This window comes from Cyprinodon variegatus, unplaced genomic scaffold (assembly GCF_000732505.1).
Source record: "Cyprinodon variegatus isolate N-32 unplaced genomic scaffold, C_variegatus-1.0 Scaffold376, whole genome shotgun sequence".
Lineage (NCBI taxonomy): Eukaryota > Metazoa > Chordata > Actinopteri > Cyprinodontiformes > Cyprinodontidae > Cyprinodon > Cyprinodon variegatus.
The window spans coordinates 150,771-162,099 of record NW_015150829.1 but is presented as its reverse complement, the minus strand read 5'-3'; the positions used below and the strand labels follow the sequence as shown (position 1 = coordinate 162,099).

General features: G+C 39.3%; 2 protein-coding genes across 2 annotated transcripts in view; both read right to left on the bottom strand.

Moving 5' to 3' along the window:
- LOC107092342 (ATP-sensitive inward rectifier potassium channel 8-like) overlaps nt 1-3,245 on the bottom strand; it is a 14,802-nt gene extending 11,557 nt beyond the window's left edge. Inside the window, exon 1 of the mRNA XM_015386748.1 lies at nt 2,704-3,245. Coding sequence (XP_015242234.1) covers nt 2,704-3,050 — 347 coding nt within the window. The 5' untranslated portion in view covers nt 3,051-3,245. The remainder of the gene's footprint in view (nt 1-2,703) is intronic.
- A 1,420-nt stretch (nt 3,246-4,665) lies between these two features.
- Nucleotides 4,666-11,329, bottom strand: part of LOC107092341 (ATP-binding cassette sub-family C member 9-like) — a 29,114-nt gene continuing 22,450 nt past the window's right edge. Inside the window, exons 10-13 of the mRNA XM_015386747.1 lie at nt 11,187-11,309; nt 10,981-11,114; nt 10,474-10,536; nt 4,666-7,333 (exon numbers count right to left, since the gene is read on the bottom strand). Of these exons, the coding sequence (XP_015242233.1) occupies nt 7,196-7,333; nt 10,474-10,536; nt 10,981-11,114; nt 11,187-11,309 (458 nt within the window). The 3' untranslated portion in view covers nt 4,666-7,195. The remainder of the gene's footprint in view (nt 7,334-10,473; nt 10,537-10,980; nt 11,115-11,186; nt 11,310-11,329) is intronic.

Below are 11,329 nucleotides of genomic sequence, written 5' to 3'. Positions count from 1 at the left end.
TGGTTGAACTGTAAAGTGCCTTGAGATGACATGTGTTCTGAATTGGCGCTATAGAAATAAACTGAATTGAATTGAATAAAAAGATAATCCCCTTTCACTATTTTGGGTTGATTTCCTAGTTTATATGTTCTGTTTTATACTAATGAAACATTTCTATTGCAATCGAAGAGATTCTGGATTCTGCTAAAGCAAAACTAAAGATTAACATCATCTGCATAAATGAAACATTAAATGGATTAAATTGGATCAACAATTGCTTTATAAAGTAAGGACATTTTAGGACATTAGTCAGATGAAAACTGGCCAAAAAACAGAAACTCAAATGGACGCCAGTTTATTAACAAATAAGGGTTATAGCAGGATCTGATTTTAAATGGGGATTAGAAAATAAGAGAGCTTTAACTGGGAAATATAAAATATTGGCCAAAAGGATCTGAGTCAAAGCCAGGAAAAGAGTTCAATAAAACCTCCAGTGTCTCCACTTTATTATTATTAGCTGTGGTTTTAGAGAGAATTTAGAGGCTGCACAGTTTGTTCAGATTCCTGCCAGTGGTAAGCGTTTTTAGTCTATTTTTGAAGGTGCTGAAGCAACCCTAATTTAAATCAAAGCACCCCTGAAATATGAGTTGTTTTGACTTATCTAGACTTCGATTTCTTCCAGTGTATAAAGTATTTGGTTATTTCACCCCCTTCAGTTATGTTCTGGTTCATCAGAAATAATATAATAAACAAACAAACAAAAAAAAACAAGTAAACAAGCCTGATGGATGGTGCCTTAAGTAAAATATCGACCAATGCTTTAAGGAAAACGCTGCATTCAGGTGTTTTCTGAAATGTTCAGTCAAATTGTATGCACTTATTGATGGTGTGTTGGTGAAATGTTCACCAGCGAGGTGCTCTAATGTATCTGAGGCTGGTTTGTTTGATTATCTTTATAACCACAACTTACAGTAGCATCGATATGTAGATTTACTGAATCATTAGTAAACCTTTATCATTTCATTCAGTTTCTGGTTATTTTAATTTATAATCCATTTTATCATTTACTACGGCTCAGATACGATGCATTAGTGAATGATGGAGTCAGTTATTTACAAAAATAATGAACAAGTTTCAAAAATATGTGTAGAAAGCAGTGAAATTAATCTTGTGTGGCCAGGCAGCTCTCTGCACTCCAAAAACTATCTAGAAATAAGTAAAACATTTTTTTAAATATTTTTACTCTTAAAATAACTTGAATAATATCCACTTGAAATAAGACAATAACATGTTTTTTTATTTTCATTTTACAATTAAATTGTTTTTTTCCATTGGCAAAGTGTCTCACTTTCCTCCTCAATCCAAGAACAAATGCATTTATTTTAAGAAAAAATGACTTATTTAGACTTTGATATTTTCCAGTGTGGGTGCTCAGCCCCCCTAAACCTCTGGTCTTAGAATCGCCCCTGCTGCCAGTTAAAGGCAGTTTGGTTTCTGGCCTGACATGAATTTATCATCAGGTTATCATCAGGTTAACTGTGAGTTTAAGGAGGTCGGAGACTTAAGAGCAAACAAAGATGAACATGATTATCAAATATAGGAGCCAGTTATCATGACGACGGTTCTAAGTTAAACTAAGGAAGGATATTTAAGCTGCAAACACTTTTAAAAACAAAGAAGAATCTGAAACCTTTTGGGACAAATCCTGTATTTTTAAACAAAACTAAAATATTTCTATTTTAGTATTGGTTTCTGCACTGCAAAAAACTTATTTTTCTTAAAATAAGTGCATTTTTTCTTAAATTGAGGAGGAAAATTAGACATTTTGCCAAAGAAATGAGACAATTTCCATTTAAAATAAGAAAAAAAACTGTGTTGTCTTATTTCAAGTGCATTTTATTTAATTATCTTATTTTAAGAGTAAAAATCCTCATTCCATTGTCAAACTATCTCATTTACCTATTCAAGTTAAGGGTAAATACACTTAATTTAAGAAATTTGTACTTGTTTCTAGATCATTTTTCCAGTGTGATGCTTCCTAACTGAAAAAATTATATCTAGATCAGTCATTTTTTCTTAAAATAAATGCATTTGTTCTTGGATTGAGGAGGTAATAGAGACATTCTGCCAATGGAACAAGACAATATACATTTAAAATAAGAAAAAAACACAATTGCATTGTCTTATTTCAAGTGCATTTTATCTAATTATCTTATTTTAAGAGTAAAAATACTCATTCCATTGGCAAACTATCTCATTTACCTATTCAAATACACTTAATTTACGACATTTTTACTTGTTTCTTGATCATTTTTCCAGTGTGATGCTTCCTAACTGAAAAAATTATATCTAGATCAGTCATTTTTTCTTAAAATAAGTGAACTTGTTCTTGGATTGAGGAGGTAATAGAGACATTCTGCCAATGGAACAAGACAATATACATTTAAAATAAGAAAAAATCTAATTATCTTATTTTTAGAACTCATTCCATAGGCAAACTATTTCACTTACCTACTCAAATGAAGGGTAAATACATTTAATTTAAGACATTTGTACTCATTTCTAGATCATTTTTCCTGTGCTGTTGGTTCTTTGCCCTCATTTTCTTCTGCAGTTTTAAAAATGAGGAAGAAGAGGGTGGGAGGAAGGTAGAAGTCACATTAGAAGAACTCTGGCGACATAATGTGAGTTTTTCTCCCCCTGCTTCTTGGAGAGGATTCTTACTTGACGTCGGTGACGCAGTGGGTCTCGTTCCACCGCACCGGATCCATGTCTCCGTGCGCAAAGGCCACCAGCCACCAGCTCATGGCGAACAGCAGCCAGCTGCTCACAAAAGTGGTGGTGAAGATGACGAGCGTGAAGCGCCATTTCAGGTCCACCAGCGTGGTGAAGACGTCCTGCAGGAAGCGGCCCTGCTCGCGGATGTTCTTGTGCGCCAGGTTGCAGGAGCCATTCTTGGCGATGAAGCGCGCCTTGTTGACGCGGTCGCGGAACACCGGCTTCCTGGGCAGCCGGGAGGCGAAACCCGGCACCCCGAACTCCTCCGGGATGATGCTCTTTCTGGGTAACATCTTCCTCCTCTTCTTCAGCAGTTGCTGCCTTCCTGAAGCCTGGTCTCAGTGCGTCTTTACGCGCGGAAACATGTTAAAAACGCGTAAAAAGTTTTAGTTCCAGACTTTATTTTGGTGTGTGATGGGAGTGAGCGCCGCGCGCCGCCTCTGCTGCTCTCCTCTGAGGGCTGGACAGTCTCCTCTGTCCTGTTTGACGTCCTCCAACTTCCAGAATCCAGTCCCGACTCGGACTGGGAGCTGCTGCTGCCTTCAAGGACTCCTCCAGCACTGTCGGAAACCAGCAAATTACACTCACACTGCCAAAATCATCTAGAAATAAGTCAACATTTCTTAAATTAAACGTATTTACCCTTAATATGACTATATAAATAAGATGATTTTCCAATGGAATATGTATTTTACTCTTAAAATAAGATAATTAGACAATATGCACATGAAATAAGACAATAAATGTTTTTTTCTTATCTTAAAAGTAAAATGTCTTGTTCCATTGGCAAAGTATCTCACTTACCCCAATCAATTCAAGAAAAAAAAAATGTACTTATTTTAAGAAAAAAAATACTAATGTAGAGTTTTATTTTTTCCAGTTCAGTCTGGAGCATCAATTATATCTACACACTGAAAAAATTATCTAGAAATAAGTAAATATTTATCAAATTAAGTTTATTTACCCTTTATTTGAATAGGCAATGAGATAGTTTGCCAATGGAATGAGTATTTTTACTCTTAAAGTAATATAATTTGATAATCTGCACTTGAAATAAGTCAATGCAATTGTTTTCTTTTTTTTTAAATGTAAATTGTCTTATTCCATTGGCAAAGGGTGTCTTTTATCTCCTCAATTTAAGAACAAATACACTTATTTTAAGAAAAAATGACTTATCTAGATTTAGATTTTTTCCAATGCAGCATAAAAACATGCATCATATTTCATTTTAAGCAGCAAATTAACCTTATTCTAAAGACGCATCACATGCTGGAAATACATTTGATGAATTAAAATGTCAAACTGAACACAAATTTACATGAGCTCCATCTTTTCAATTTGAAACAGCAGGCTGGTTGAATATTTGCCATGGATTTTGATTTATTAACCAATTTAGATTAGTTTTTACATATTTAAAAAAAAAAATAAAACAAACGATTGAGAAGCATTATTCACTCAATATCTTTTTTCATCACAAAGTTTGTTTTTCCTCTCCTTTGAAATGATGGTAGCCAGAAACACAAATGACTTTAAAATTTGTGTTAAATAAACAACTTTTCTGGGGTCAATTAAGGTTAAAAGTCATGATCAGTCCAACAGGCAGCTCAGATCTAAAAGAAAATATAAACTGGTAAAACATATTAAGAGATTTTTTGTTTTTGTTTTGTTTTCTGCTCCTGTTAAAGATTCAAAATCTGATTTTGCCTTAAATTAGTTAAGAAAATTATGCTAAACTTAAATGAGCAATTAAAAGTAAAAAGACATAATTATCTGACGACCAAAATGCGATTTGCACATACACCGCTAGAGGGAGCCATTTAGCAGTATATTCTTCCTGCTATTCCCAACTTTTCACTGTTTTCTTGGAAAAAAAAGAGACAGGCTTTATTTAAAACAAAATTTATTGTCATTTCATGTGTAGAAAAAAATATAGGCACAAATAATCAGCTGTTTTATATTCTTTAAACCATCAGATATGATAACACAGTTGGTAAAGCTCAGAATCTATAAAAATCATACAAAAGTGTCATTTAACATGAAGATGTGTGAATTCAGATGAAGTGAGACTTTCTGCATAGAGCTGCCGATGATTTAACGACGACACATTTAATTAAACCCCGTTAATCGGTTTCATCAACAGTTTCTTTCAGAGTTTGTTTTGTTAAAAGTCCAACAGAAACAGAATGCAGGAGTAAATATGACGGAGATTTAGAGAAACAAGGTGATAAACAGGAGAGGAAGAGCTGAAGGGATCAGAGATCTGAACATCGCTGCTGAGAGGAAGAAAAATAAACGTTTGGATGTTTAACTGAACAAGACAAAAAACAGAAACATCAGGGAGGAAAGTCTTTGAAATAAACACTGGTGACCCAATAAATCTGGTGTTTACTTTGTACGGTAGATAAGTCATAAAGTCCTGAACAAACTTGTTAAAATGGTTTAATCAAGAAAGCAAAGGGACGACATCACAGCTTCCAGAGAAAATAAACAAGGAATTCAGGCTGAAATTAAGGAAATATTATAGAGTTTAAAAGCTAGAATTAGGATCCAATACAAGTTCAGACATTTGGAGATTAAATATGTAGATTTCTTAATGCTCTGCAACTCGGATCTATTTATCAGAGAGCTACACTGGTGAATAATGATCAGGGAAAAATATGAATCCTTCTGCAAACTATCACTCTGCATTATTTATAGAAACTACACTACTTTAAAGACTCACAGATTTAATGTCTTCCTAATTCAGGAAGACCAGTTGGTCAAAGAGAAGAATTTATGGCAGAAATGCCTCATTTGAAGCTGAACTGAAGTGGAGAATAAAATAATTTTATTAGAAAAGGTTTTATTGATACTTTACAGAAAATCACCTCCCCGGCTACCAGCAGCTCTCCTCTGATGGTTCAGCAAAGCATGACTGCAGACAGACAGCAGGTTCAGCGGCTGCAGGCGGAGCCGCCGCACCTTACAGTGTTCGCACTAAAGTCTGCACAGAAATACAGCTGATAGAGTGGAGTGACGGCAAACGCACACCAGAAACAATCTAGATCAAACAAATATTTAGCTGTAAAAGTTTGAATATGAGAATATTAAGTCAAAGAAATGAAAAAGTATGTTTTTATTTCTTGAGATAAGATAAACTATTTGTTTCTGATCTATGTTCCCATCCATCAAGACATTTTTACAACTAGCCTTATGAGCCCGATAATTAAAAACGTCCCTAAAAGGTTCGTCATGATTGACGAAGAGTCACTAGAATCTTCCTCTTCCTGATGTGAGCGACCAGTTCAATCTGCTCTATCAGTGGTACATCTGTGGGAGAACCTTGCAATAAACCTTAAGTGTATAATACAATAAAAAGCAACTTCTTTCACAGTGAGAAAGCTGCGCGAGGCACTGAACACCTCTGGCTTCATTATTGCTTAATATCAGTGATATTATAGTATAGATAAAAGTGGTGCCATACGTAAAAGTTAAACAGCTTAAAAACTCATTGATTATAAAAGAGCCTGAAGGCTCAGCGTTTATAGAAACTCCCCAAAGGAGAAAGGGAGGTAACAAAGTTGGGGGCTTGTCCGGGATCTTTTGTTGTAACTAAGAAATCCAGCTACATTTCACTTAATGTTCACAAAAAATAGAGTTTTTAAAACCTTTAAAACCAAACATCAGAAAAAAAGCTTTATATAAAGGAAACCATGAACTTGGCTGGGACTACTTAATGCAGCGAATTGACACACACCGTCCTGAGAGTGTTTGGGTTGAAAGCTGCTCTATGTGAGCGAGGCTAACTCAACCATTGCTTGATTTCTTCGTGGAATTTATTTTGACATTGAAAGCTCTTTTCTAACCTAGAGACATTTTGATTTGTGGTAAATTTAAGAGGATGGTCATAAAAAAGGCTATTTAATCATACACCGTAACATATAAAAAATGAAAAAAAGAGTAATTTGAACAGAATAATTAGCGGAAACGCAGGTAGCTGCTAATAACTGCTAGTTGACGTTTAATTTTCTTTTAATAAAGTTTTTTTGGAATTGAATTAATGAGGAACAACCTTGTAACCTAAACGTTAGTCATAACTATTTCATTTTAAAGGCTTGATCAAGTCTTTGATCCCAAATCAGAGTTTTTTTAGTGATAACATCGAAACCAAACACTAAATAATTTACAAACATAATTGAAACTCTAAAATCACGTCTGAATATATAAATCCCCCCTCGATGATCACATGTTTAGTGCTGATGTATGAACCTAAGTGAAATGGCCTGTTGATCCAGGAGGACCTTAGCAGTACACCGCGTCCAGTCGCCTCCGCAGCTTCCTGCTGTATCCTTGGCTTAGACATGGACTTCCTGTTTGTCCTCCTTGCATATTAAAGTTTAAAGTAAAGATGTTTAGGAGTGAGACGGATGAGTCTGCCGGCCGTCGTCCGATCAGGGGACTACATGTCGGCTCTGACGAAGGAGGCGAACATCCCGTCCTCCTGCTCCAGCAGAGTTTCCGGTTTGTCGTACTCCAGGATGTTTCCTCTCTTCATCACGATGACCAGATCGGCCGTCAGGATGGTGTGGACCCGGTGCTGCACAAACACAAAAACTAGTTAGGTTATCTGTTTCAAAAGCCCTTTCTGACACGGTCAGAGCCAGGGCATGCTGAGTCACCAGTTGCTATGGTGATTCCCGCCTTTTCTATGAAGATTTACAGGAAACAGAAACAGTTGTGTTAAAAGTGAGAGAACAGGACCTTCTAGAAGCCAGGTCTGGAAACTTTATACATCTAACAGCGTTAGGGTTGCCAACTCCCTGAAAAAAAAGGACACTTCATGTGCATGCCAGCTGACCCGATTGCCTTTACCCCTCCTGGCGTGGGGATTTTGTGTGTGAAATTATTTTTTTAACTATTTGACTCAAATCAGCATTGAATTAGCTGCATATTTGCAGTGTGCTTTATATTCATTATCGCTGACTTTATTCACCCAGGTAGTTGTTTTTCCCTTTCCTCCCAATGTTTCTGCATCCTTTTTTTTTTTTTGGAGGAGGAGCATCGAAGGTGCTCCGCCCCCAAAAGTAGTGTCAGCATTTAAATTACTCCGTTCGTTCCCCATACTGCTCCGTTGTCTCCTGCTATCTTCTCTGTGAGCAACACTTGGTTCGACCAATGGGATGAGGGGATTCTGGATCGTCACATGTATGTTGTCAGCTCATTGGTCACAACGCAGGACAGGACCCGGGAACAAGTTTACCGTAAGTTTTGTATCTAATGTGCCCGCTTTTTATTGAATATTTTTTACTCTCACAATAATACGGGAGAAAGTGCGATCCTTTTTCCACTTATTATGAGACAGGTACTTTTATTTTCTAAATGAAGAACGATTCCGTTTTTCAAGGGATGGTTGGTAACCCTGAACAGCCTAAAGACAGGAGATTCGCAAATTCCCCAGAACCACCAGGAGGGGAATCCAGGGGGCGGTGAGAGTGAGTGGGCGTGTCTCTCTGCCCTCTGGGCTCGGACTGGTCAGAAACCTGAAATTCCTCCATTAGAGGGAGACATCGGACAGGTCCCAGCTCAGGGGCCGATGACATCACAGCGCTGCGTGATGGCTGTCCAAACCCAGAAACTCACCTAATGCTCCTTCACAGCACCATATTTCCCATAATTCAGAGCAGACGGGCTGAGCTCGGGTAGTGATGGCGGACGCCAGTGGGAAAAAAAAAATTCGTAAAAATTTCTGGGACCCAAAGTAACCTTCAGGATGTTTTGAGGTGATACTGGGATTTTTTTTCTTGAACTCAAATATCTACTAATTTTATTTAGATCCCAGTTAATTTAGCAGAGGTTCAGTGTCTTTGGGCTCCGGTTCTCTTCGCCAGCCGTCAGCGCTCCCCTCCCTCTGATTAGCAACTGATCGCCTTGAAGCTACCGCTAGGTAAAACCACCGGCAGGAAGATAAACACATTTAGCTAATACTGAAACTGTCATGTTTGGCTTATTTAAGACTTTTATTGCTTATTCAGCAAATCTGGGCAAAAGTTACAGGTCAGTTTCAAAGATGATTATAGCCCCATTTACACTACTCTTTTGAAACCATGCTGAGATCAGTCTGGGCTAGGCTTGCCACCTTTCAGAAATGGAAATAAGGGATGCGGGGGTCCTAAATAAACTTCATTGTCGTGGGGGGTCTGGGTGTCTTCCCCCAGAAAATGTTGTATTTCTTAGATGCAATTTTCTGCATTTTAACCAAACATTGTCCCATTTCAGCTCAACACAGAACCGTACTTTTATTTTATTCTTTGAGCGAGGCATGTATTTCTCGCAATAAGCTACAGCTAATTACAATAATCAATAAATGGAAACGTTAAGTTTGTACAGTCGGCCACAGAAATACTCTCACAAAACCAATGGCGTGCTTGACCTGGTAGAATTGTTTTTGGTTTATTTTGGTTGTTAGTTACCCAGTTTATTAAATGACTCACTTTTGTTACCATGGCGGCGCTCCAAGGCAGCAGCCAAAAGCAGCTCCTCTTGACAATTTTCAGATAATATGCAGCTTAAAATGATATAAACTGGACATCGGGCCTGCATCTATGGTCGCTGGCGCATGCTGGACCTACGGTTACGAGGTGTTTTGAATTCTGATGTTTTTGACCGTTTTGGGGAGCTGCGTAGTGCTGCGGACTGATGTCAACAAGACAACAGTGGAAAATAATGGATGGAGGAGGAGATGCACAAGATGGAGAAAGCGGGGCTGCAGAGGGGGGCTAACTGGGAAGCTTAAGAGAAATCCCCACAGACCACTGCTTCCATTAATCCAGCTCTCTGCTGGTTGGAAAACAAAATGGATCATTTCCGACTGGAACTCTCTTCAAAAAGGAGATATGTAACTGCTGCGCCATCATTCTGACGGGGCCTTGGCTGCATCCAGCAGGGTGCTGTTGGCCTGGGGGGGCTGATGCTGTACCGCGCCGATGTAGGCGGAGACCTGTGTCAATGAGGGCTCCTCATCAACCCAGAGGGCTACCACCCTCACATCATCGTCCTCTTCCTCCGCTGAGCCAGGAGAAGCTAGTGCTTCAGGATCTGGAGGCAGTAGTAGCAGCTCAACAACAACTGCTGCTTACCTTATCAAGGCTGCACTTTAGAAAATGAAATTGACTAGAGAGCTGTTCTAAATGAAGGCAGATTTAAATAAAAATATCATAGAATCACCACACAGCAAACACATCTCCATCAAAGAGCATGCAGGAAGGGATTCGATACCAACCAGGCAGTCATTGGCGGTCAGGCTTTAGCAGACCCAGACTCTGATTCAGCCGGAAAGCAGGAAAACAAGTAGAAACCGGAGGAGAGAGGGAGAGCTGGGTCTGAGCTGATCCGGGTCTACTTGTGGGTCCTCACTAGCACACTGAAGAGGCTCTCCTCCTGTGCTAGAAGGTTGGGACCAGAGTCACTTTCCACCAAGATCCCAGAGGAGAAGACCAGCACCTGCTCCGAGTCCAAGATGGAGGAGACGCGGTGCTGGTGGACAGGATGAGGAGGACGAAGGGGTTGGTAGGAAACAGGAAGAGAGGAAGATAAGAGAGAAAAAATGAGAGCAGGAGAGAGGAAACAGGTGGAGGAAGAAAATCAGCTCAGTTCATTCAGCTCAGTTTGAAGAAAGAAGGAAATAAGGGAAAGGAATCAGAAACTTTAAAGAGCAGAGCTGCAGATCCCAGAACTTACTGCGATGGTGACCACGGTTCTGTCTGCGAACGCCGTCATCACCACCTTCTGCAAGATGTTCTCCTGCACAGAACAACTCAGAACATGAGCGCTCCAAACAACAACGGCTGCAGAAAGCAGAGCAGCAGCAGGAGGAGGACGGAGAACCTAGACCTTTATGCTTAGAGCAGAAAACAGATCCAGATCCAAACCATCAGGAATCCACAGCTTAGAAAATAATTAAGTTTAATTCACTGGTTTAACTATTTCCACAAGATAAAAATATTTCTCCACTTCATAAAACATAAAACTACATTTTAGACTAAGAATAAAAGTCAAGCGGTCTGATCTAATATTCTATCTCTGGAGCAAAAAGCCAGGATTCTCTAATGGAGACGCTGTGGACTGATGTTCGGTTCTGCTTCATTGTTCTCAACAGATTTCCTCCTGCTTCTGCTAAGCAGTCAGGTTGAGCGACCATGACACCTCCACCTCCGTGCCTAAAGATGTCCTGCTGTCCAAACCCACCGTGGCCATGTCTATGGACGCCGTGGCTTCATCCATGATGAGGATGCTGCTCTTTCTGACGAAGGCTCTGGCGAGGCAGAAGAGCTGCCGCTGACCGACGCTGAAGTTCTCCCCTCCTTCTGTCACCATGGCGTCTGAGGAAGGACAGACAGCTCCGTCATGTCTAGAACCTCGTAGCTTAGATCAACTAATTCTGGTTACCGTACCCAGTCCTCCAGGCAGAGCTTTGACCATGTTCTTCAGCTGGGCGATCTCTAGCGCCTCCCACAGGCGGTCGTCGGTGCACTTCCTCTCTGGATCCAGATTGAACCTGAAGCAGGATGAGCTCACTGTGAGTTTTGCTTTATCA